The sequence below is a fragment of the Salmo trutta genome, chromosome 22 (genome assembly GCF_901001165.1).
Source record: "Salmo trutta chromosome 22, fSalTru1.1, whole genome shotgun sequence".
NCBI lineage: Eukaryota > Metazoa > Chordata > Actinopteri > Salmoniformes > Salmonidae > Salmo > Salmo trutta.
Window position 1 is genome coordinate 48,824,375 of NC_042978.1, and position 27,377 is coordinate 48,851,751.

The 27,377-nt window shown below is 47.3% G+C and overlaps 1 protein-coding gene across 1 annotated transcript in view; it reads left to right on the plus strand.

Annotated features, from left to right (window-relative positions):
- Window positions 1-27,377, plus strand: part of sned1 (sushi, nidogen and EGF-like domains 1) — a 104,889-nt gene that overhangs the window by 16,129 nt on the left and 61,383 nt on the right. Inside the window, exons 2-6 of the mRNA XM_029706246.1 lie at window positions 1,226-1,513; window positions 2,110-2,250; window positions 7,275-7,437; window positions 24,365-24,490; window positions 27,258-27,371. Coding sequence (XP_029562106.1) covers window positions 1,226-1,513; window positions 2,110-2,250; window positions 7,275-7,437; window positions 24,365-24,490; window positions 27,258-27,371 — 832 coding nt within the window. The remainder of the gene's footprint in view (window positions 1-1,225; window positions 1,514-2,109; window positions 2,251-7,274; window positions 7,438-24,364; window positions 24,491-27,257; window positions 27,372-27,377) is intronic.

The window sequence follows — 27,377 nt, forward strand, 5'->3', positions numbered from 1 at the left end:
TATTGCTATACAGCAACCTCTGCCTGCCAATGAGCCTCCCTACCCCTTACCTTCTGGAGTTTCATAAGCTCATAACCCAGAACCAGTCTTGGCTGTGGTAGCTCCTCAATGTTAATAGTCTTTCACCAGAGACTAAATTCCATGAAATCATGTTGAGTATTGCTGTTGATAGACAAATGTAGATGGGCTAAATATTTTGAGACAATAGCTAGGTTTCCATCCAATAGACGACAGATTTTCTTGCAAATATTCTAAAATCTAAAAGTACATTTTCTCACCGGAAGTGTGTTTCCATGAAACTGACTTGTCGCAGATAAAAGGCTATGCATGATGACGTAGTGAACATAAAAATGACTTGTGGTTAAATTCCCAAGTTAAATGGATTTCCATCGCATTTACAACTCTATCTAATGTTTTTCTCACAAAAAAAAATGTGCCCACTCTGGTATTTGGCACGTGCCCTCTAGCCAACAGCACGCAGGACTCAGATTGTGCATTGTTTGATAGAGCGTACACATCGTCTACATGATGAGATTATTATGCATAAAAGGGATAATTTTTATTTGTCAAAACAGCAGACAAGCGTCGATGATCATTTTCACAAGAATAAAACCCTGGATATTTATTTGGAAAAGGAGCATCAAGCTTTTCACCTTCCACTTTCACCAGCCTGTAAAGTTCATCATAATGTATTTAATCTGTAGCCTTTATAAACTGTATGGTTTCCCGACTCATAGTGTGTAAATCACACAGCATATCATCACAGTCCCGTGTGGCTCAGTTGGTAGAGCATGGTGTTTGCAACGCCAGGGTTGTGGGTTCGATTCCCAAGGAGGGCCAGTACGGGAAAAAAAAATTCTATGAAATGTATGCATTCACTACTGTAAGTCGCTCTGGATACGAGCGTCTGCTAAATGACTAAAATGTAAAAATGTGATTCCACATTTACTTCGATATGATGGTTATCATATCAATATTTGAGCAAAAAGGCGTTTTCCACCTCCTTTTCTCCTATAATTAAATTTACAGACACAAAAAAAGATCCCACTATTGTCGAACAAACAAATTATTTGTCAGCATTTGTAAAATTGTACTGAAACTTCCTGTTTCCATCACAGCTCATGTTGATTTTGTTTTTATATGCTATGACTTTACTGGCATTAAAGAATGTGGATGAAAACGTGATTAATGTCTAACTTTACCTTCTCCTCTCCTTCCCCAACAGGTGAACAACAATGGTCTGGTCTCGTTCCTCAGAGAAGTATCTCAGTTCACACCAGTGGCATTCCCCATCGCCGGAGACCGGAGGGTTGTGGCAGCGTTCTGGGCTGACGTGGACAACCGGCGGGCGGGGCAAGTCTTCTACCGGGAGAGTAAAGACCCGTCTGTCCTCCTGAGGGCCACAGCTGACGTCAAACGATACTTCTCTGAGTTCCCAGAATTCACTGCGACATGGATCCTCATCTCAACGTGGCACAAAGTCACCTTCTTTGGAGGAAGTGACATCACACCGGTAAGATTCTCAACCTATCAAATGTATTTACTGTGTATCTGTAAGGGGTGCGTACTGTGTTTCCAACGGCGCAGTTAAATAATACAAACCACCAGAAAACAGAACAATCAATAAATGGGTACAAAACCCAACATACACCAGACATAACATGCACCAGTACTTACAATAAACAATACCAGACAAGGACATGGAGGGGAACAGAGGGTTAAATACACAACATGTAATTGATGGAATTGAAACCAGGTGTGTGGGAAGACAAGACAAAACAAATGGAAAATGAAAAGTGGATCGGCGATAGCTAGAAGACCCCCGGTGACGTCGACCGCCGAACGTCGCCCGAACAAGGAGAGGAACCGACTTCGGAGGAAGTCGTGACAGTATCAACAGTGCTTTACAGTAACCCAGCCTGGGTCCGCAAGAACCAAGCAGTAGTGGGAAGGAAAAACAGCCCAAACTCATTGTTAGGGGAGAGAAAGAGCACCCCTTTCTTGTTAAATTTTACCTTACATTTTGGCCATTTCATGGACACTCTTAAGAGACGTATGAAAATGTTTACTATTCAACATACTGTATGTAACCAGTTGTCCTCTGTGCAGGTGAATACATTCCAATTGGTGCTGATCACAAACGGAGAGCTATCCTTCACCATCTTCCAGTATCATGACATCACCTGGACTACAGGCATGCATGCCAGCAGTGGAGGAGACCTGGCAGGGCTAGGAGGCATCGCTGCACAGGTAAGATCACAGAGATGTCCTCACAAACCATCAGAAATGTCTTCACAAATCGTGTTTACAGGTAGGATCACAGAGATGCCCTCACAAACCATCAGAAACGTCTTCACAAACCATGTGTAAAAAAGGTTCACATATAAATATGTCCTCATAAACAATGTTTACAGGTATGTTCACATAGCTAGATGTCCTCACAAACCATGTCTCAGTCATATGTGGAATAATACGGAAGACATTAAAACTATGAAATAACACATGTGAAATCCTGTAGTAACCAAAAAAGTGTAAAACAAATCAAAAGATATCCTATATTTGAGATTCTTCAAAGTAGACACCCTTTGTCTTGATGACAGCTTTGCACACTCTTGGCATTCTCTCAACCAGCTTCATGAGGTAGTCACCTGGAATGCATTTCAATTAATAGGTGTGCCTTGTTAAAAGTTAATTTGTGGAATTTCTTTCCTTCTTTCCTTCTTATTGTGTTTGAGCCAATCAGTTGTGAAGACAGCCCTATTTGGTAAAAGACCAAGTCCATATTATGGCAAGAACAGCTCAAATAAGCAAAGAGAAACGACAGTCTATCATTACTTTAAGACATGAAGGTCAGTCGATACGGAACATTTCAAGAACTTGAAGTCACAAAAACCATGAAGCGCTACGATGAAACTGGGTTACCAGCCTCAGAAATTGCAGCCCAAATAAATGCTTCACAGAGTTCAAATAACAGACATGTCAACATCAACTGTTCATCAACTGTTCAGAGGACACCAATAAGAAGAAGAGACTTGCTTGGGCCAAGAAACACGAGCAATGGACATTCAGAAAGTATTCAGATCCCTTCCCTTTTTCCACATTTTGTTACTTTACAGCCTTATGGATTAAATTATTTATTTTTTTCTCATCAATCTACACACAATAGCCCATAATGATAATACCCCATAATGACAAATTCAATTGTTTGGACATGATTTGGAAAGGCACACACTTGTTAAACATGTATTGTAAATGTTTATCAGCACAGCGTTATGACAGCATTTTCTAAACTGCAAGAGGTGGTTCTTGCTATTATTTTGTAGGTTTCCTATACCATTATCTTCTGTAGAATGCATTTATTAAACCCCTCTTGTACAGTATATTCAAATCTAAGGTCTCAGAGTTGACAGTGCATGTCAGAGCAAAAACCAAGCCATGATGTCGAAGGAATTGTTCGTAGAGCTCCCAAGACAGGATTGTGTCTTTGCACAGATCTTGGGAAGGGTAGCAAAAAGTACCAAAACATTTCTCCAGCATTGAAGGTCCCATGAACACAAATTCTTAGATGGAATAAGATTGGAAGCGTCAAGAATCTTCCTAGAGCTGGCCGCCAGGCCAAACTGAGCAATCGTGGGAGAATGGCCTTGGTCAGGGACAGAGCTCCAGAGTTCCTCTGTGGAGATGGGAGAACCTTCCAGAAGGACAACCACCTCTGCAGCACTCCACCAATCGGGCCTTTATAGTAGAGTGGCCAGACAGAAGCCACTCCTCAGTAAAAGGCACATGACAGCCCGCTTGGAGTTTGCCAAAAGGAACCTTAAGGACTCTCAGACCATGAGAAACAACATTCTCTGGTCTGATGAAACCAAGATTGAACTCTTTGGCTTGAATGCCGAGAATCACGTCTGGAGGAAACCTGGTACCATCCCTACGGTGAAGCATTGTGGTGGCAACATCATGCTGTGGGGATGTTTTTCAACGGCAGGGCCTGGGAGACTAGTCAGGATCGAGGGAAAGATGAACGGCGCAAAGTACAGATCCTTGATGAAATCTGCTCCAGAGCGCCCATCCACATTGACAGGGCTGTTGTGGAGCGGGTTGAGAGCTTCAAGCTCCATCCACATCACTAAGGACCTAACATGGTTCACACACACACACACACACACACACACACACACACACACACACACACACACACACACACACACACACACACACACACACACACACACACACACACACACACACACACACACACACACAGTCATGAAGAGGGCAACGGCAGTGCCTCTTTTCCCCCTCAGGAGTATGAAAATATTTGGCATGGGCCCTCGGATCCTCAAAAAAGTGACAAATGCACCAGCCTTGACCACAAAGCACGACAGAGGGCCCAGTACATCACTGGGGCCCAGCTCCCTGACATCCAGGACCTCTATATCATCAACACTACAGAGGGTGCTCCCACACAAAACCCACACACGTTTACACTCATCATCTGCTGCTGCTACTCTGTTCTTTATTTTACTCTTATTACTATCTATCCTGATGTCTAGTCACTTTACCCTGCCTTCATGTACATATCTACCTCAAATACCTTATTATTATCTATCCTGATGTCTAGTCACTTTACCCTGCCTTCATGTACATATCTACCTCAAATACCTTATTATTATCTATCCTGATGCCTAGTCACTTTACCCTGCCTTCATGTACATATCTACCTCAAATACCTTATTATTATCTATCCTGATGTCTAGTCACTTTACCCTGCCTTCATGTACATATCTACCTCAAATACCTTATTATTATCTATCCTGATGCCTAGTCACTTTACCCTGCCTTCATGTACATATCTACCTCAAATACCTTATTATTATCTATCCTGATGTCTAGTCACTTTACCCTGCCTCCATGTACATATCTACCTCTAATACCTTATTATTATCTATCCTGATGTCTAGTCACTTTACCCTGCCTTCATGTACATATCTACCTCAAATACCTTGTACCGCTCCACATTGATCTGGTACTGGTACTCCCTGTATATAGCTCCACATTGATCTGGTACTCCCTGTATATAGCTCCACATTGATCTGGTACTTCCTGTATATAGCTCCACATTGATCTGGTACTTCCTGTATATAGCTCCACATTGATCTGGTACTTCCTGTATATAGCTCCACATTAATCTGGTACTGGTACTCCCTGTATATAGCTCCACATTTTTCTGGTACTTCCTGTATAAACCTACACATTGATCTGGTACTTCCTGTATATAGCTCCACATTGATCTGGTACTGGTACTTCCTGTATATAGCTCCACATTGATCTGGTACTTCCTGTGTATAGCTCCACATTGATCTGGTACTCCCTGTATATAGCTCCACATTGATCTGGTACTCCCTGTATATAGCTCCACATTGATCTGGTACTGGTACTCCCTGTATATAGCTCTACATTGATCTGGTACTTCCTGTATATAGCTCCACATTGATCTGGTACTTCCTGTACATAGCTCCACATTGATCTGGTACTGGTACTCCATTCTTGTGTTACTTAACTCAGCAAAAAAAGAAACATCCTCTCACTGTCAACTGCGTTTATTTTCAGCAAACTTAACATGTGTAAATATTTGTATGAACATAAGATTCAACAACTGAGACATAAACTGATCAAGTTCCACAGACATGTGACTACTGAAATGGAATAATGTGTCCCTGAACAAAAAGGGGGGGGGTCAAAATCACAAGTAACAGTCAGTATTTGGTGTGGCCACCAGCTGCATTAAGTACTGCAGTGCATCTCCTCCTCATGGACTGCACCAGATTTGCCAGTTCTTGCTGTGAGATGTTACCCCACTCTTCCACCAAGGCACCTGCAAGTTCCCGGACATTTCTGGGGGGAATGGCCCTAGCCCTCACCCTCCGATCCAACAGGTCCCAGACGTGCTCAATGGGATCCGGGCTCTTCACTGGCCATGGCAGAACACTGACATTCCTGTCTTGCAGGAAATCACACACAGAACGAGCAGTGTGGCTGGTGGCATTGTCATGCTGGAGGGTCATGTCAGGATGAGCCTGCAGGAAGGGTACCACATGAGAGAGGAGGATGTCTTCCCTGTAACGCACAGCGTTGAGATTGTCTGCAATGACAACAAGCTTAGTCCGATGATGCTGTGACACACCGCCCCAGACCATGACGGACCCTCCACCTCCAAATCGATCCCGCTCCAGAGTACAGGCCTCGGTGTAACGCTCATTCCTTCAATGATAAACTCGAATCTGACCATCACCCCTGGTGAGACAAAACCGTGACTCGTCAGTGAAGAGCACTTTTTGCGACGGTGGGTTTGTGCCCATAGGCGACATTGTTGCCAGTGATGCCTGCCTTACAACAGGCCTACAAGCCCAGTCCAGCCTCTTTCAGCCTATATCGGACAGTCTGAGCACTGTGCATTCCTGGTGTAACTCGGGCAGTTGTTGTTGCCATCCTGTACCTGTCCTGCAGGTGTGATGTTCGGATGTACCGATCCTGTGCAGGTGTTGTTACACGTGGTCTGCCACTGCGAGGACAATCAGCTGTCTGTCCTGTCTCCCTGTAGCGCTGTCTTAGTCATCTCACAGTACGGACATTGCAATTTATTGCCCTGGCCACATCTGCAGTTCTCATGCCTCCTTGCATGACCCTGGGCATCTTTCTTTTGGTGAGTCAGTAGAAAGGCCTCTTTAGTGTCCTAAGTTTTCATAACTGGGACCTTAATTGCCTACCGTCTGTAAGCTGTTAGTGTCTTAACAACCGTTCCACAGGTGCATGTTCATTAATTGATTATGGTTCATTGAACAAGCATGGGAAACAGTGTTTAAACCCTTTACAAAGAAGATCTGTGAAGTTATTTGGATTTTTACGAATTGTCTTTGAAAGACAGGGTCCTGAAAAAGGGAAGCTTATTTTTTTGCTGAGATTATTTTATGTTTTATATTTAAACTCTGCAATGTTGAGAAGTAAAGTCTACACCAGCTGTATTCGGCTCGATTTCATTTGATTTTAATGTGCCCATGAGAAAACAATATGGACCTGTTGGGGACTGGGAGATTTGAGAGATTGCAGTTTAAGATGGAATTAAAATTCTCAGACAACATGCCATTGGCTAGCCATCGAGAATTGACCGTAATCTTATGGGCCCTGGTTAAAACTGGTGGACAACAAAAGGGCGTAGAAACACAGATAAAGTGTGGTCTCCTCACAGTCACTCTAAACTGTATCTCTCCTCCTAGGCAGGTTTTAACGCTGGCGACGGGAAACGTTACTTTAACATCCCCGGGTCTCGTACTGATGACATGGTGGATTTGGAGGGAACCACCAACGTGGGTTGCCCCGGGAGATGGGTGTTCCGGATCGACAATGCACAGGTGGAGGTGGGTGGCTGCAACGACTCAGGTAAGATTGAGGAGGGACATTATTAATAATTACTATTCTACATTTTTTCCTTTCCGTAAAGTGTGTTCGGACTTTGTTAAATGCAATTCATTTTGATTTGATAAGGCCTTTTCTAAAGGGAAAATGGGTCTGAGAGAAGAATGTTGAATGAAACAAAAATCAACCTCTTGCATCAATCTGTCCTTCTCAAAAACTAACTGTTATGTCTACAACACACTAACTAACTGTTCTCTCTCCTCACTAACTAACTGTTATGTCCCTCCTCCTCACTAACTAACTGTTCTCTCTCCTCACTAACTAACTGTTCTGTCTCTCCTCACTAACTAACTGTTCTGTCTCTCCTCCTCACTAACTAACTGTTTTGTCTCTCCTGACTAACTAACTGTTCTCTCTCTCCTCACTAACTAACTGTTCTGTCTCTCCTCCTCACTAACTAACTGTTCTGTCTCTCCTCCTCACTAACTAACTGTTCTGTCTCTCCTCCTCACTAACTAACTGTTCTGTCTCTCCTCACTAACTAACTGTTCTGTCTCTCCTCCTCACTAACTAACTGTTCTGTCTCTCCTCACTAACTAACTGTTCTGTCTCTCCTCACTAACTAACTGTTCTGTCTCTCCTCCTCACTAACTAACTGTTCTGTCTCTCCTCACGAACTAACTGTTCTGTCTCTCCTCCTCACTAACTAACTGTTCTGTCTCTCTCCTCACTAACTAACTGTTCTGTCTCTCCTCCTCACTAACTAACTGTTCTGTCTCTCCTCCTCACTAACTAACTGTTCTGTCTCTCCTCACTAACTAACTGTTCTGTCTCTCCTCCTCACTAACTAACTGTTCTGTCTCTCCTCACTAACTAACTGTTCTGTCTCTCCTCACTAACTAACTGTTCTGTCTCTCCTCCTCACTAACTAACTGTTCTCTCTCCTCACTAAATAACTGTTCTGTCTCTCCTCCTCACTAACTAACTGTTATGTTTCTCCTCACTAACTAACTGTTCTGTCTCTCCTCCTCACTAACTAACTGTTCTGTCTCTCCTCACTAACTAACTGTTCTGTCTCTCCTCCTCACTAACTAACTGTTCTGTCTCTCCTCACTAACTAACTGTTCTGTCTCTCCTCACTAACTAACTGTTATGTCTCTCCTCCTCACTAACTATGTCAGTAGTTGCTAGGAGTGGTGGTAGGAGTCAGGCGCAGAGAGCAGAGGTAAGGAACTTTGTGTTTATTAAATAAAACACAACACGATCGACGCCAACACAACCGGCGTGGAAAAAATGCAAATTGCCCAGAACAGGTGCATAGCATGCATAAAAGATAATAGTAGTAGATCGCCAGCACATCCAAATACAAAAACACAACCTGACGCTAAATAATCCCGCACAACACTGGGCGGGCTAACCAGGCTTAAATAACCAAAATCAATAAACCAAATGAGGGACAGGTGCAAACAATAAGACATACCAAACGAAAAGGAAAACAGGATCAGCGGCGGCTAGTAGGTCGGTGACGACGACCGCCGAGCGCCGCCCGAGCAGGCAGGGGAGCCACCTTCGGTGGGATTCGTGACAGTACCCCCCTCCTGACGCGCGGCTCCCGCAGCGCGCCGCCACCGACCTCGAGGGCGACCCGGAGGACGAGGTGCAGGGCGATCCCCATGAAGGCGGTGGAACTCCCTCAGTAGTGGGGGGTCCAAAATGTCCCTCCTGGGTACCCAGCACCTCTCCTCCGCGCCGTACCCCTCCCAGTCGACGAGGTACTGTAGGCCCCCCCCCCGAAGTCTGGAGTCCAGAATGGCGCGTATCCTATACGCCGGGGACCCCCCAATGTCCAGCGGGGGGGGAGGAACCTCCGGCACCTCACCTTCCTGCATGGGACCAGCCACCACCGGCCTGAGGAGAGACACATGAAACGAGGGGTTAATACGGTAGTAAGATGGAAGTTGTAATCGGTAACACACCTCGTTTATCCTCCTCAGGACTTTAAACGGCCCTACACACTGCGGACCCAGCTTCCGGCAGGGCAAGCGGAGGGGCAGGTTTCTAGCCGAGAGCCAGACTCGATCCCCTGGTGCAAACACAGGGGTCTCACTGCGGTGCTGGTCAGCGCTCTTCTTTTGCCGTCCACTCGCCTTGGTGAGTGCGTCCTTGACGGCTCTCCATGTGTCCTTCGAGCGCTGCACCCAATCCTCCACCGCAGGAGCCTCGGTCTGGCTCTGGTGCCATGGAGCCAGGAACGGCTGGTAGCCCAACACGCACTGGAACGGTGACATGTTGGTAGATGAGTGCCGTAGAGAATTTTGGGCTATTTCTGCCCATGGCACGTATCTCGCCCATTCTCTGGGCCGGTCCTGGCAATACGTCCTTAGAAACCTACCCACCTCTTGGTTCACCCTCTCAACCTGCCCATTACTCTCGGGGTGGAAACCCGAGGTCAGGCTGACCGAGACCCCCAAACGTTCCATGAACGCCCTCCAAACTCTGGACGTGAACTGGGGACCCCGATCAGAAACGATGTCCTCGGGCACCCCGTAGTGCCGGAAGACATGGGTAAACAGTGCCTCCGCAGTCTGCAGAGCCGTAGGGAGACCGGGCAACGGGATGAGACGACAGGACTTCGAGAACCGATCCACAACGACCAGGATAGTGGTGTTCCCCTGAGATACGGGAAGGTCAGTGAGGAAGTCCACTGACAAGTGTGACCACGGCCGCTGTGGAACGGGGAGGGGGTGTAATTTCCCTCTAGGCAGGTGTCGAGGAGCCTTGCTCTGAGCGCACACCGAGCAGGAGGAAACATAGAACCGCACGTCTTTACCCAAGGTGGGCCACCAGTATTTCCCCCTCAGGTTCCGCACTGTCCTCTCAATCCCAGGGTGACCCGAAGAGGGGAGATTATGGGCCCATCGAATCAATCGATCACGGAGACCAAGCGGTACGTACTGAACACCTGCCGGACACTGCGATGGTGCAGGTTCCGACCGTAACGCCCGCTCGATCTCCGCGTCCAGCTCCCATACCACCGGAGCTACCAAACACGACGCCGGAAGAATGGGAGCCGGATCGATGGCCCTCTCCTCGGTGTCATATAGGCGGGACAGTGCGTCGGCCTTCGTGTTCTGTGAACCTGGCCGATAGGAGATCGTGAACCGGAAACGGGTAAAGAACATGGCCCACCTGGCCTGACGCGGATTCAGTCTCCTAGCTGCCCGGATGTACTCGAGATTACGGTGGTCAGTCCAGATGAGGAAAGGGTGCCTAGCCCCCTCAAGCCAATGTCTCCACACCTTCAGAGCCTTGACCACAGCTAACAACTCCCTGTCCCCCACGTCATAGTTCTGCTCCGCCGGCCCCAGCTTCCTAGAAAAGAAAGCGCACGGGCGGAGTTTGGGTGGCGTGCCCGAGCGCTGTGATAGCACGGCCCCCACCCCAGTCTCGGACGCGTCCACCTCCACTATGAATGCCAAAGAGGGATCCGGATGAGCCAGCACTGGAGCAACGGTAAACAGCTCCTTCAAGCGACTGAACGCTCTGTTCGCCTCTGTTGACCAGCGCAAGCGCGCCGGACCCCCCTTCAGCAGTGAGGTAATGGGAGCCGCCACTTGACCAAAGCCCCGGATAAACCTCCGGTAGTAATTGGCAAACCCTAAAAACCGCTGCACCTCCTTTACCGTGGTCGGAGTCGGCCAATTACGCACGGCTTTAACGCGGTCATCCTCCATCACCACCCCCGAGGTGGAAATGCGATACCCCAGGAAGGAAACGGCTCGTTTGAAAAACTCACATTTCTCAGCCTTGACGTACAGGTCATTCTCCAGCAGTCGTCCAAGCACCTTGCGCACCAGGGAGACATGCGCGGCGCGGGTGGCGGAATAAATCAGGATGTCGTCAATATACACCACCACCCCCTGCCCGTGCAGGTCCCTGAGAATCTCGTCAACAAAGGATTGAAAGACGGCTGGAGCATTCTTTAACCCGTACGGCATGACGAGGTACTCATAGTGGCCCGATGTGGTACTGAATGCGGTTTTCCACTCGTCTCCTCCCCGGATACGCACCAGATTGTAAGCGCTCCTGAGGTCCAGTTTCGTGAAAAACCGCGCGCCGTGAAATGATTCCACCGCCGTAGCGATGAGAGGTAGTGGGTAACTGAACCCTACTGTGATGGAATTTAGACCTCTATAATCAATGCACGGACGCAGACCTCCATCCTTTTTCTTCACGAAAAAGAAACTCGAGGAGACGGGTGACATGGAGGGCCGTATATACCCCTGTCTCAGAGATTCCGTGACATATGTCTCCATAGCCAACGTCTCCTCTTGTGACAATGGGTACACATGACTCCTGGGAAGTGCAGCGTTTACCTGGAGATTTATCACGCAATCCCCTCGTCGATGAGGTGGTAATCGGGTCGCCCTCTTTTTACAGAAGGCGATAGCCAAATCGGCATATTCTGAGGGAATGCGCACTGTGGAAACCTGGTCTGGACTCTCCACCGTCGTCGCACCGATGGAAACTCCCTTACACCTGCCTGAGCACTCCTCTGACCACCCTCTGAGAACCCCCTGTCTCCACGAAATATTGGGATTGTGATTGGCCAGCCAGGGAATCCCCAGCACCACTGGAAACGCAGGAGAATCAATGAGGAAGAGACTAATCCGTTCCCCATGATCCCCCTGCGTTACCATGTCCAGTGGCACCGTGGCCTCCCTGACCAGTCCTGACCCTAATGGTCGGCTATCTAAGGAGTGCACGGGGAAAGGTTGGTCCAACGATACAAGGGGAATCCCTAGCCTTAATGCGAGCCCACGATCCATAAAGTTTCCAGCTGCGCCTGAATCGACTAGCGCCTTATGCTGGAAAGAGGGAGAAAACAAGGGGAAAGTTACTAAAACGAACATGTGACCAACAGGGGGCTCTGGGTGAGGTTGGTGCTTACTCACCTGAGGTGAACGAGGAGTGCTCCGCCTGCCATCCCGATTCCCAGAGGAGCTCCCCCAGCACCGGTCGGTAGTGTGTCCTCTCCGACCACACTGGGGACAAGGGGAGCCTCCTCCGGTTCCCCTGGACGCGGCCCCCCCTAGCTCCATAGGAATGGGAGCTGGAGGACCTGGAGGTGGAACCAACAGGACCCCGTCTGGACGCCCGCGCGCAGCCAGCAGATTGTCAAGACGAATGGACATGTCGATCAGTTCATCCAGTGACAGGGTAGTGTCCCGACAGGCTAGCTCACGGCGGACGTCCTCCCGGAGGCTACACCTATAGTGGTCCATCAGGGCCCTGTCGTTCCACCCCGCTCCAGCAGCCAAGGTCCGGAACTCCAGAGCAAAGTCCTGTGCGCTCCTCGTCTCCTGACGCAGGTGGAACAGCCGTTCACCCGCCGCCCGGCCTTCAGCTGGGTGGTCGAACACGGCCCGGAAACGGCGGGTGAACTCGGGGTAATGATCCCTTGCCGAGTCTGGACCATACCACACTGCGTTGGCCCACTCCAGGGCACGTCCCGTTAAGCAGGAGACGAGGACGCTTACGCTCTCCTCTCCCGAGGGAGTTGGATGAACGGTAGCCAGGTACAAATCCAACTGTAGCAGGAACCCCTGGCACCCAGCCGCCGCTCCATCGTACTCCCTGGGGAGAGCCAGGCGTAGGGCTCCGGGTCCGGACGTCGGTGGAGGGGTAGATGGTGGAGGGGGATTTGGGGCTGGGGATGCGGTAGGGAGGCCACTCCTCTCCCATCGGTCCATCCTTTCCATCATCTGCTCCATCGCTGAGCCGATTCGGTGGAGGATGGTGGTATGGTGAAGGACCCGTTCCTCCATCGATGGGAGAGGAGGGGAGGCTGCTCCTGCTGACTCCATAGTTGGTGCGGGATTCTGTCAGTAGTTGCTAGGAGTGGTGGTAGGAGTCAGGCGCAGAGAGCAGAGGTAAGGAACTTTGTGTTTATTAAATAAAACACAACACGATCGACGCCAACACAACCGGCGTGGAAAAAATGCAAATTGCCCAGAACAGGTGCATAGCATGCATAAAAGATAATAGTAGTAGATCGCCAGCACATCCAAATACAAAAACACAACCTGACGCTAAATAATCCCGCACAACACTGGGCGGGCTAACCAGGCTTAAATAACCAAAATCAATAAACCAAATGAGGGACAGGTGCAAACAATAAGACATACCAAACGAAAAGGAAAACAGGATCAGCGGCGGCTAGTAGGTCGGTGACGACGACCGCCGAGCGCCGCCCGAGCAGGCAGGGGAGCCACCTTCGGTGGGATTCGTGACAAACTAACTGTTCTGTCCCTCCTCCTCACTAACTAACTGTTCTGTCTCTCCTCCTCACTAACTAACTGTTCTGTCTCTCCTCCTCACTAACTAACTGTTCTGTCTCTCCTCACTAACTAACTGTTCTGTCCCTCCTCCTCACTAACTAACTGTTCTGTCTCCTCACTAACTAACTGTTTTCTCTCCTCACTAACTAACTGTTCTGTCTCTCCTCACTAACTAACTAACTGTTCTGTCTCTCCTCACTAACTAACTAACTGTTCTATCTCTCCTCCTCACTAACTAACTGTTCTGTCTCTCCTCACTAACTAACTAACTGTTCTGTCTCTCCTCCTCACTAACTAACTGTTCTCTCTCCTCACTAACTAACTGTTCTGTCTCTCCTCACTAACTAACTGTTCTCTCTCCTCACTAACTAACTGTTCTGTTTCTCCTCCTCACTAACTGTTCTGTCTCTCCTCCTCACTAACTAACTGTTCTGTCTCTCCTCACTAACTAACTGTTCTGTCTCTCCTCACTAACTAACTGTTCTGTCTCTCCTCCTCACTAACTAACTGTTCTGTCTCTCCTCCTCACTAACTGTTCTGTCCCTCCTCACTAACTAACTGTTCTGTCTCTCCTCCTCACTAACTAACTGTTCTGTCCCTCCTCCTCACTAACTAACTGCTCTGTCTCTACTCACTAACTAACTGCTCTGTCTCTACTCACTAACTAACTGCTCTGTCTCTCCTCCTCACTAACTAACTGTTCTGTCTCTCTCCTCACTAACTAACTGTTCTGTCTCTCCTCCTCACTAACTAACTGTTCTGTCTTTCCTCCTCACTAACTAACTGTTCTGTCTCTCCTCCTCACTAACTAACTGTTCTCTCTCCTCACTAACTAACTGTTCTGTCTCTCCTCACTAACTAACTGTTCTGTCTCTCCTCCTCACTAACTAACTGTTCTGTCTCTCCTTCTCACTAACTAACTGTTCTCTCTCCTCACTAACTAACTGTTCTGTCTCTCCTCACTAACTAACTGTTCTGTCTCTCCTCCTCACTAACTAACTGTTCTGTCTCTCCTCCTCACTAACTAACTGTTCTGTCTCTCCTGACTAACTAACTGTTCTGTCTCTCCTCACTAACTAACTGTTCTGTCTCTCCTCCTCACTAACTAACTGTTCTGTCCCTCCTCCTCACTAACTAACTGTTCTCTCTCCTCACTAACTAACTGCTCTGTCTCTCCTCACTAACTAACTGCTCTGTCTCTCCTCCTCACTAACTAACTGTTCTGTCTCTCTCCTCACTAACTAACTGTTCTGTCTCTCCTCCTCACTAACTAACTGTTCTGTCTCTCCTCCTCACTAACTAACTGTTCTGTCTCTCCTTCTCACTAACTAACTGTTCTCTCTCCTCACTAACTAACTGTTCTGTCTCTCCTCACTAACTAACTGTTCTGTCTCTCCTCCTCACTAACTAACTGTTCTGTCTCTCCTCCTCACTAACTAACTGTTCTGCCTCTCCTGACTAACTAACTGTTCTGTCTCTCCTCACTAACTAACTGTTCTGTCTCTCCTCCTCACTAACTAACTGTTCTGTCTCTCCTCCTCACTAACTAACTGTTCTGTCCCTCCTCCTCACTAACTAACTGTTCTCTCTCCTCACTAACTAACTGCTCTGTCTCTCCTCACTAACTAACTGCTCTGTCTCTCCTCCTCACTAACTAACTGTTCTGTCTCTCTCCTCACTAACTAACTGTTCTGTCTCTCCTCCTCACTAACTAACTGTTCTGTCTCTCCTCACTAACTAACTGTTCTGTCCCTCCTCCTCACTAACTAACTGTTCTGTCTCCTCACTAACTAACTGTTTTCTCTCCTCACTAACTAACTGTTCTGTCTCTCCTCACTAACTAACTAACTGTTCTGTCTCTCCTCACTAACTAACTAACTGTTCTATCTCTCCTCCTCACTAACTAACTGTTCTGTCTCTCCTCACTAACTAACTAACTGTTCTGTCTCTCCTCCTCACTAACTAACTGTTCTCTCTCCTCACTAACTAACTGTTCTGTCTCTCCTCACTAACTAACTGTTCTCTCTCCTCACTAACTAACTGTTCTGTTTCTCCTCCTCACTAACTGTTCTGTCTCTCCTCCTCACTAACTAACTGTTCTGTCTCTCCTCACTAACTAACTGTTCTGTCTCTCCTCACTAACTAACTGTTCTGTCTCTCCTCCTCACTAACTGTTCTGTCCCTCCTCACTAACTAACTGTTCTGTCTCTCCTCCTCACTAACTAACTGTTCTGTCCCTCCTCCTCACTAACTAACTGCTCTGTCTCTACTCACTAACTAACTGCTCTGTCTCTACTCACTAACTAACTGCTCTGTCTCTCCTCCTCACTAACTAACTGTTCTGTCTCTCTCCTCACTAACTAACTGTTCTGTCTCTCCTCCTCACCAACTAACTGTTCTGTCTCTCCTCACTAACTAACTGTTCTGTCTTTCCTCCTCACTAACTAACTGTTCTGTCTCTCCTCCTCACTAACTAACTGTTCTCTCTCCTCACTAACTAACTGTTCTGTCTCTCCTCACTAACTAACTGTTCTGTCTCTCCTCCTCACTAACTAACTGTTCTGTCTCTCCTTCTCACTAACTAACTGTTCTCTCTCCTCACTAACTAACTGTTCTGTCTCTCCTCACTAACTAACTGTTCTGTCTCTCCTCCTCACTAACTAACTGTTCTGTCTCTCCTCCTCACTAACTAACTGTTCTGTCTCTCCTGACTAACTAACTGTTCTGTCTCTCCTCACTAACTAACTGTTCTGTCTCTCCTCCTCACTAACTAACTGTTCTGTCTCTCCTCCTCACTAACTAACTGTTCTGTCCCTCCTCCTCACTAACTAACTGTTCTCTCTCCTCACTAACTAACTGCTCTGTCTCTCCTCACTAACTAACTGCTCTGTCTCTCCTCCTCACTAACTAACTGTTCTGTCTCTCTCCTCACTAACTAACTGTTCTGTCTCTCCTCCTCACTAACTAACTGTTCTGTCTCTCCTCCTCACTAACTAACTGTTCTGTCTCTCCTTCTCACTAACTAACTGTTCTCTCTCCTCACTAACTAACTGTTCTGTCTCTCCTCACTAACTAACTGTTCTGTCTCTCCTCCTCACTAACTAACTGTTCTGTCTCTCCTCCTCACTAACTAACTGTTCTGCCTCTCCTGACTAACTAACTGCTCTGTCTCTCCTCACTAACTAACTGTTCTGTCTCTCCTCCTCACTAACTAACTGTTCTGTCTCTCTCCTCACTAACTAACTGTTCTGTCTCTCCTCCTCACTAACTAACTGTTCTGTCTCTCCTCACTAACTAACTGTTCTGTCTCTCCTCACTAACTAACTGTTCTGTCTCTCCTCCTCACTAACTAACTGTTCTCTCTCCTCACTAACTAACTGTTCTCTCTCCTCACTAACTAACTGTTATCTCTCCTCACTAACTAACTGGTCTGTCTCTCCTCACTAACTAACTGTTCTCTCTCCTCACTAACTAACTGTTCTGTTTCTCCTCCTGACTAACTGTTCTGTCTCTCCTCCTCACTAACTAACTGTTCTGTCTCTCCTCACTAACTAACTGTTCTGTCTCTCCTCACTAACTAACTGTTCTGTCTCTCCTCCTCACTAACTAATTGTTCTGTCTCTCCTCCTCACTAACTAACTGTTCTGTCCCTCCTCACTAACTAACTGTTCTGTCTCTCCTCCTCACTAACTAACTGTTCTGTCCCTCCTCCTCACTAACTAACTGTTCTGTCTCTCCTCACTAACTAACTGTTCTGTCTCTCCTCCTCACTAACTAACTGTTCTGTCTCTCCTCCTCACTAACTAACTGTTCTGTCCCTCCTCCTCACTAACTAACTGTTCTCTCTCCTCACTAACTAACTGCTCTGTCTCTCCTCACTAACTAACTGCTCTGTCTCTCCTCCTCACTAACTAACTGTTCTGTCTCTCCTCCTCACTAACTAACTGTTCTGTCTCTCCTCACTAACTAACTGTTCTGTCTTTCCTCCTCACTAACTAACTGTTCTGTCTCTCCTCCTCACTAACTAACTGTTCTGTCTCTCCTGACTAACTAACTGTTCTGTCTCTCCTCACTAACTAACTGTTCTGTCTCTCCTCCTCACTAACTAACTGTTCTGTCTCTCCTCCTCACTAACTAACTGTTCTGTCTCTCCTCACTAACTAACTGTTCTCTCTCCTCACTAACTAACTGTTCTGTCTCTCCTCACTAACTAACTGTTCTGTCCCTCCTCACTAACTAACTGTTCTGTCTCTCCTCCTCACTGAATAACTGTTCTGTCTCTCCTCCTCACTAACTAACTGTTCTGTCTCTCCTCCTCACTAACTAACTGTTCTGTCCCTCCTCCTCACTAACTAACTGTTCTCTCTCCTCACTAACTAACTGTTCTCTCTCCTCACTAACTAACTGTTCTCTCTCCTCACTAACTAACTGTTCTGTCTCTCCTCACTAACTAACTGTTCTGTCTCTCCTCACTAACTAACTGTTCTGTCTCTCTCCTCACTAACTAACTGTTCTGTCTCTCCTCCTCACTAACTAACTGTTCTGTCTCTCCTAACTAAATAACTGTTCTCTCTCCTCACTAACTAACTGTTCTCCCTCCTCACTAACTAACTGTTCTCTCTCCTCACTAACTAACTGCTCTGTCTCTCCTCACTAACTAACTGCTCTGTCTCTCCTCCTCACTAACTAACTGTTCTGTCTCTCTCCTCACTAACTAACTGTTCTGTCTCTCCTCCTCACTAACTAACTGTTCTGTCTCTCCTCACTAACTAACTGTTCTGTCTTTCCTCCTCACTAACTAACTGTTCTGTCTCTCCTCCTCACTAACTAACTGTTCTCTCTCCTCACTAACTAACTGTTCTGTCTCTCCTCACTAACTAACTGTTCTGTCTCTCCTCCTCACTAACTAACTGTTCTGTCTCTCCTCCTCACTAACTAACTGTTCTCTCTCCTCACTAACTAACTGTTCTGTCTCTCCTCACTAACTAACTGTTCTGTCTCTCCTCCTCACTAACTAACTGTTCTGTCTCTCCTCCTCACTAACTAACTGTTCTGTCTCTCCTGACTAACTAACTGTTCTGTCTCTCCTCACTAACTAACTGTTCTGTCTCTCCTCCTCACTAACTAACTGTTCTGTCTCTCCTCCTCACTAACTAACTGTTCTGTCTCTCCTCCTCACTAACTGTTCTGTCTCTCCTCCTCACTAACTAACTGTTCTCTCTCCTCACTAACTAACTGTTCTGTCTCTCCTCACTAACTAACTGTTCTGTCTCTCCTCCTCACTAACTAACTGTTCTGTCTCTCCTCCTCACTAACTAACTGTTCTGTCTCTCCTCCTCACTAACTAACTATTCTGTCCCTCCTCCTCACTAACTAACTGTTCTCTTTCCTCACTAACTAACTGTTCTCTCTCCTCACTAACTAACTGTTCTCTCTCCTCACTAACTAACTGTTCTCTCTCCTCACTAACTAACTGTTCTGTCTCTCCTCACTAACTAACTGGTCTGTCTCTCCTCACTAACTAACTGTTCTGTCTCTCTCCTCACTAACTAACTGTTCTGTCTCTCCTCCTCACTAACTAACTGTTCTGTCTCTCCTAACTAAATAACTGTTCTCTCTCCTCACTAACTAACTGTTCTCTCTCCTCACTAACTAACTGTTCTGTCTCTCCTCGCTAACTAACTGTTCTGTCTCTCCTCACTAACTAACTGTTCTGTCTCTGTCCTCACTAACTAACTGTTCTGTCTCTCCTCCTCACTAACTAACTGTTCTGTCCCTCCTCCTCACTAACTAACTGTTCTCTCTCCTCACCAACTAACTGTTCTCTCTCCTCACTAACTAACTGTTCTGTCTCTCCTCCTCACTAACTAACTGTTCTGTCTCCTCACCAACTAACTGTTCTGTCTCTCTCCTCACTAACTAACTGTTCTGTCTCTCCTCCTCACTAACTAACTGTTCTCTCTCCTCACTAACTAACTGTTCTCTCTCTCCTCACTAACTAACTGTTCTCTCTCCTCACTAACTAACTGTTCTGTCTCTCCTCACTAACTAACTGTTCTGTCTCTCCTCACTAACTAACTGTTCTGTCTCTCTCCTCACTAACTAACTGTTCTGTCTCTCCTCCTCACTAACTAACTGTTCTGTCTCTCCTAACTAAATAACTGTTCTCTCTCCTCACTAACTAACTGTTCTGTCTCTCCTCACTAACTAACTGTTCTGTCTCTCCTCACTAACTAACTGTTCTGTCTCTCCTCCTCACTGACTAACTGTTCTGTCTCTCCTCCTCACTAACTCACTGTTCTGTCTCTCCTCCTCACTAACTAACTGTTCTGTCCCTCCTCCTCACTAACTAACTGTTCTCTCTCCTCACTAACTAACTGTTCTCTCTCCTCACTAACTAACTGTTCTCTCTCCTCACTAACTAACTGTTCTGTCTCTCCTCACTAACTAACTGTTCTGTCTCTCCTCCTCACTAACTAACTGTTCTGTCTCTCCTCCTCACTAACTAACTGTTCTCTCTCCTCACTAACTAACTGTTCTGTCTCTCCTCACTAACTAACTGTTCTGTCTCTCCTCCTCACTAACTAACTGTTCTGTCTCTCCTCCTCACTAACTAACTGTTCTGTCTCTCCTGACTAACTAACTGTTCTGTCTCTCCTCACTAACTAACTGTTCTGTCTCTCCTCCTCACTAACTAACTGTTCTGTCTCTCCTCCTCACTAACTAACTGTTCTGTCTCTCCTCCTCACTAACTGTTCTGTCTCTCCTCCTCACTAACTAACTGTTCTCTCTCCTCACTAACTAACTGTTCTGTCTCTCCTCACTAACTAACTGTTCTGTCTCTCCTCCTCACTAACTAACTGTTCTGTCTCTCCTCCTCACTAACTAACTGTTCTGTCTCTCCTCCTCACTAACTAACTATTCTGTCCCTCCTCCTCACTAACTAACTGTTCTCTCTCCTCACTAACTAACTGTTCTCTCTCCTCACTAACTAACTGTTCTCTCTCCTCACTAACTAACTGTTCTCTCTCCTCACTAACTAACTGTTCTGTCTCTCCTCACTAACTAACTGGTCTGTCTCTCCTCACTAACTAACTGTTCTGTCTCTCTCCTCACTAACTAACTGTTCTGTCTCTCCTCCTCACTAACTAACTGTTCTGTCTCTCCTAACTAAATAACTGTTCTCTCTCCTCACTAACTAACTGTTCTCTCTCCTCACTAACTAACTGTTCTGTCTCTCCTCGCTAACTAACTGTTCTGTCTCTCCTCACTAACTAACTGTTCTGTCTCTCTCCTCACTAACTAACTGTTCTGTCTCTCCTCCTCACTAACTAACTGTTCTGTCCCTCCTCCTCACTAACTAACTGTTCTCTCTCCTCACCAACTAACTGTTCTCTCTCCTCACTAACTAACTGTTCTGTCTCTCCTCCTCACTAACTAACTGTTCTGTCTCCTCACCAACTAACTGTTCTGTCTCTCTCCTCACTAACTAACTGTTCTGTCTCTCCTCCTCACTAACTAACTGTTCTCTCTCCTCACTAACTAACTGTTCTCTCTCCTCACTAACTAACTGTTCTCTCTCCTCACTAACTAACTGTTCTGTCTCTCCTCACTAACTAACTGTTCTGTCTCTCCTCACTAACTAACTGTTCTGTCTCTCTCCTCACTAACTAACTGTTCTGTCTCTCCTCCTCACTAACTAACTGTTCTGTCTCTCCTAACTAAATAACTGTTCTCTCTCCTCACTAACTAACTGTTCTGTCTCTCCTCACTAACTAACTGTTCTGTCTCTAATCACTAACTAACTGTTCTGTCTCTCCTCCTCACTGACTAACTGTTCTGTCTCTCCTCCTCACTAACTAACTGTTCTGTCTATCCTCCTCACTAACTAACTGTTCTGTCCCTCCTCCTCACTAACTAACTGTTCTCTCTCCTCACTAACTAACTGTTCTCTCTCCTCACTAACTAACTGTTCTCTCTCCTCACTAACTAACTGTTCTGTCTCTCCTCACTAACTAACTGTTCTGTCTCTCCTCACTAACTAACTGTTCTGTCTCTCTCCTCACTAACTAACTGTTCTGTCTCTCCTCCTCACTAACTAACTGTTCTGTCTCTCCTAACTAAATAACTGTTCTCTCTCCTCACTAACTAACTGTTCTCCCTCCTCACTAACTAACTGTTCTCTCTCCTCACTAACTAACTGCTCTGTCTCTCCTCCTCACTAACTAACTGTTCTGTCTTTCCTCCTCACTAACTAACTGTTCTGTCTCTCCTTCTCACTAACTAACTGTTCTCTCTCCTCACTAACTAACTGTTCTGTCTCTCCTCACTAACTAACTGTTCTGTCTCTCCTCCTCACTAACTAACTGTTCTGTCTCTCCTCCTCACTAACTAACTGTTCTCTCTCCTCACTAACTAACTGTTCTGTCTCTCCTCACTAACTAACTGTTCTGTCTCTCCTCCTCACTAACTAACTGTTCTGTCTCTCCTCCTCACTAACTAACTGTTCTGTCTCTCCTGACTAACTAACTGTTCTGTCTCTCCTCACTAACTAACTGTTCTGTCTCTCCTCCTCACTAACTAACTGTTCTGTCTCTCCTCCTCACTAACTAACTGTTCTGTCTCTCCTCCTCACTAACTGTTCTGTCTCTCCTCCTCACTAACTAACTGTTCTCTCTCCTCACTAACTAACTGTTCTGTCTCTCCTCACTAACTAACTGTTCTGTCTCTCCTCCTCACTAACTAACTGTTCTGTCTCTCCTCCTCACTAACTAACTGTTCTGTCTCTCCTCCTCACTAACTAACTATTCTGTCCCTCCTCCTCACTAACTAACTGTTCTCTCTCCTCACTAACTAACTGTTCTCTCTCCTCACTAACTAACTGTTCTCTCTCCTCACTAACTAACTGTTCTCTCTCCTCACTAACTAACTGTTCTGTCTCTCCTCACTAACTAACTGGTCTGTCTCTCCTCACTAACTAACTGTTCTGTCTCTCTCCTCACTAACTAACTGTTCTGTCTCTCCTCCTCACTAACTAACTGTTCTGTCTCTCCTAACTAAATAACTGTTCTCTCTCCTCACTAACTAACTGTTCTCTCTCCTCACTAACTAACTGTTCTGTCTCTCCTCGCTAACTAACTGTTCTGTCTCTCCTCACTAACTAACTGTTCTGTCTCTCTCCTCACTAACTAACTGTTCTGTCTCTCCTCCTCACTAACTAACTGTTCTGTCCCTCCTCCTCACTAACTAACTGTTCTCTCTCCTCACCAACTAACTGTTCTCTCTCCTCACTAACTAACTGTTCTGTCTCTCCTCCTCACTAACTAACTGTTCTGTCTCCTCACCAACTAACTGTTCTGTCTCTCTCCTCACTAACTAACTGTTCTGTCTCTCCTCCTCACTAACTAACTGTTCTCTCTCCTCACTAACTAACTGTTCTCTCTCCTCACTAACTAACTGTTCTCTCTCCTCACTAACTAACTGTTCTGTCTCTCCTCACTAACTAACTGTTCTGTCTCTCCTCACTAACTAACTGTTCTGTCCTCTCTCCTCACTAACTAACTGTTCTGTCTCTCCTCCTCACTAACTAACTGTTCTGTCTCTCCTAACTAAATAACTGTTCTCTCTCCTCACTAACTAACTGTTCTCTCTCCTCACTAACTAACTGTTCTGTCTCTCCTCGCTAACTAACTGTTCTGTCTCTCCTCACTAACTAACTGTTCTGTCTCTCTCCTCACTAACTAACTGTTCTGTCTCTCCTCCTCACTAACTAACTGTTCTGTCCCTCCTCCTCACTAACTAACTGTTCTCTCTCCTCACCAACTAACTGTTCTCTCTCCTCACTAACTAACTGTTCTGTCTCTCCTCCTCACTAACTAACTGTTCTGTCCCTCCTCCTCACTAACTAACTGTTCTGTCCCTCCTCCTCACTAACTAACTGGTCTGTCTCTCACTAACTAACTGTTCTGTCTCTCTCCTCACTAACTAACTGTTCTGTCTCTCCTCCTCACTAACTAACTGTTCTGTCTCCTCACTAACTAACTGCTCTGTCTCTCCTCCTCACTAACTAACTGTTCTGTCTCTCCTCCTCACTAACTAACTGTTCTCTCTCCTCACTAACTGTTCTGTCTCTCCTCACTAACTAACTGTTCTGTTTCTCCTCCTCACTAACTGTTCTCTCTCCTCACTAACTAACTGTTCTGTCTCTCCTCCTCACTAACTAACTGTTCTGTCTCTCCTCACTAACTAACTGTTCTGTCTCTCCTCCTCACTAACTAACTGTTCTGTCTCTCCTCCTCACTAACTAACTGTTCTGTCTCTCCTCCTCACTAACTAACTGTTCTGTCCCTCCTCCTCACTAACTAACTGTTCTGTCTCTCCTCCTCACTAACTAACTGTTCTGTCTCTCCTCCTCACTAACTAACTGTTCTGTCCCTCCTCCTCACTAACTAACTGTTATGTCTCTCCTCCTCACTAACTAACTGTTCTGTCTCTCCTCCTCACTAACTAACTGTTCTGTCTCTCCTCCTCACTAACTAACTGTACTGTCTCTCCTCCTCACTAACTAACTGCTCTGTCTCTCCTCCTCACTAACTAACTCTCGTCCACAGCGTCTGTGTGTCCACACCTTCGACCCTGTCTGAATGGAGGTCTCTGTATTGATGACTGCATCACAGGGAACCCTTCTTTCTCCTGCTCCTGTCTGGCTGGATTCACCGGAAGGTGGTGCCAGATAGGTGAGTCAGTGAACTTTAACCTTTGAACCCAATCACCCCTTGCTTGACCCCAGTCACCCCACTGCTCTGCTCTACTCTGCCTGCATTACATGTCCGCCTTGTTCAGAAACAACCCTTAGCCCCTCTCCTTCTCCAGACAACCTGTGGGCATCTGAGAGCATTTGATAGGTCAAATATAGGCCATAGGACGTGCTACCTATCCCAGACCAATTTGATTTGATTTGATATTGCTCACACCTGTCCATTCCTCTCAGATCTAAAGAAGTGTTTTAGGGGTTAGTGTTCGATCTCGGGGATAGGAGCTAGGGGTTGTTTCTGGACAGGGCTCCATGCCCCGCTTCCTCTCTCGTATTTTCTGGGGGAAGGGGATAGTTACTAGGGGTGGGATTTGGGGTCCTACTCCATGCTCGGCCAGGAAAGAGAGTCAGCTTGTCAAAACCTTTCCTTTCGGGACAGCTGCTTGTAATAGCATACGAGGGCACTGACAGGTAACTCTGCTCCTCCTGCCATGTCTCTCTGCTCCTCCTGCCAGGTCTCTCTGCTCCTCCTGCCAGGTCTCTCTGCTCCTCCTGCCAGGTCTCTCTGTAACGCTCCTCCTGCCAGGTCTCTCTGTAACGCTCCTCCTGCCAGGTCTCTCTGTAACGCTCCTCCTGCCAGGTCTCTCTGCTCCTCCTGCCAGGTCTCTCTGTAACGCTCCTCCTGCCAGGTCTCTCTGCTCCTCCTGCCAGGTCTCTCTGCTCCTCCTGCCAGGTCTCTCTGTAACGCTCCTCCTGCCAGGTCTCTCTGTAACGCTCCTCCTGCCAGGTCTCTCTGCAACGCTCCTCCTGCCAGGTCTCTCTGTAACACTCCTCCTGCCAGGTCTCTCTGCTCCTCCTGCCAGGTCTCTCTGTAACACTCCTCCTGCCAGGTCTCGCTATAACACTCCTCCTGCCAGGTCTCTCTATAACACTCCTCCTGCCAGGTCTCTCTGTAACACTCCTCCTGCCAGGTCTCTCTGTAACACTCCTCCTGCCAGGTCTCTCTGTAACACTCCTCCTGCCAGGTCTCTCTGTAACACTCCTCCTGCCAGGTCTCTCTGTAACACTCCTCCTGCCAGGTCTCTCTGTAACGCTCCTCCTGCCGGGTCTCTCTGTAACACTCCTCCTGCCAGGTCTCTCTGCTCCTCCTGCCAGGTCTCTCTGCAACGCTCCTCCTGCTAGGTCTCTCTGCTCCTCCTGCCAGGTCTCTCTTCTCCTCCTGCCAGGTCTCTCTGATCCTCCTGCCAGGTCTCTCTGCTCCTCCAGCCAGGTCTCTCTGCTCCTCCTCCCAGGTCTCTCTGTAACGCTCCTCCTGCCAGGTCTCTCTGCTCCTCCTGCCAGGTCTCTCTGCTCCTCTGGCCAGGTCTCTCTGTAATTCTCCTCCTGCCAGGTCTCTCTGTAACGCTCCTCCTGCCAGGTCTCTCTGTAACGCTCCTCCTGCCAGGTCTCTCTGTAACACTCCTCCTGCCAGGTCTCTCTGATCCTCCTGCCAGGTCTCTCTGTAACACTCCTCCTGCCAGGTCTCTCTATAACACTCCTCCTGCCAGGTCTCTCTATAACACTCCTCCTGCCAGGTCTCTCTGTAACGCTCCTCCTGCCAGGTCTCTCTGATCCTCCTGCCAGGTCTCTCTGTAATACTCCTCCTGCCAGGTCTCTCTGCTCTTCCTGCCAGGTCTCTCTGCTCCTCCTGCCAGGTCTCTCTATAACACTCCTCCTGCCAGGTCTCTCTGTAACGCTCCTCCTGCCAGGTCTCTCTGTAACATTCCTCCTGCCAGGTCTCTCTGTAACGCTCCTCCTGCCAGGTCTCTCTGCAACGCTCCTCCTGCCAGGTCACTCTGTAACACTCCTCCTGCCAGGTCTCTCTGTAACGCTCCTCCTGCCAGGTCTCTCTGTAACACTCCTCCTGCCAGGTCTCTCTGTAACACTCCTCCTGCCAGGTCTCTCTGTAACGCTCCTCCTGCCAGGTCTCTCTGTAACGCTCCTCCTGCCAGGTCTCTCTGTAACACTCCTCCTGCCAGGTCTCTCTGATCCTCCTGCCAGGTCTCTCTGCAACACTCCTCCTGCCAGGTCTCTCTGATCCTCCTGCCAGGTCTCTCTGTAACACTCCTCCTGCCAGGTCTCTCTGATCCTCCTGCCAGGTCTCTCTGTAACACTCCTCCTGCCAGGTCTCTCTGTAACACTCCTCCTGCCAGGTCTCTCTGCTCCTCCTGCCAGGTCTCTCTGTAATACTCCTCCTGCCAGGTCTCTCTATATTACTCCTCCTGCCAGGTCTCTCTGCAACGCTCCTCCTGCCAGTTCTCTCTGTAACGCTCCTCCTGCCAGGTCTCTCTGTAACGCTCCTCCTGCCAGGTCTCTCTGTAACGCTCCTCCTGCCAGGTCTCTCTGTAGCGCTCCTCCTGCCAGGTCTCTCTGTAACACTCCTCCTGCCAGGTCTCTCTGTAACACTCCTCCTGCCAGGTCTCTCTGCTCCTCCTGCCAGGTCTCTCTGTAACGCTCCTCCTGCCAGGTCTCTCTGTAACATTCCTCTTGGACAATTCTACTAAATCAGCCTTGTTTTTTTCAGCCTTTTGTGTGTTGACTGTATAGTACAGTGACTCTATTCGCCCTCATGACTCTCTCTCTCGCTTTCTCTCTGTATGTTTCTCTCTGTATGTTTCTCTCTCTGTGTGTGTGTGTGTGTGTGTGTGTGTGTGTGTGTGTGTGTGTGTGTGTGTGTGTGTGTGTGTGTGTGTGTGTGCGTGTGTGTGTAGATGTAGAGGAGTGTTCGTCCTACCCCTGTCAGAACGGAGGTACCTGTTCAGACCAGGTTAATGGGTTCACCTGCAATTGTCCACCTGGGTTTACAGGGACAGTCTGCCAAACAGGTACAG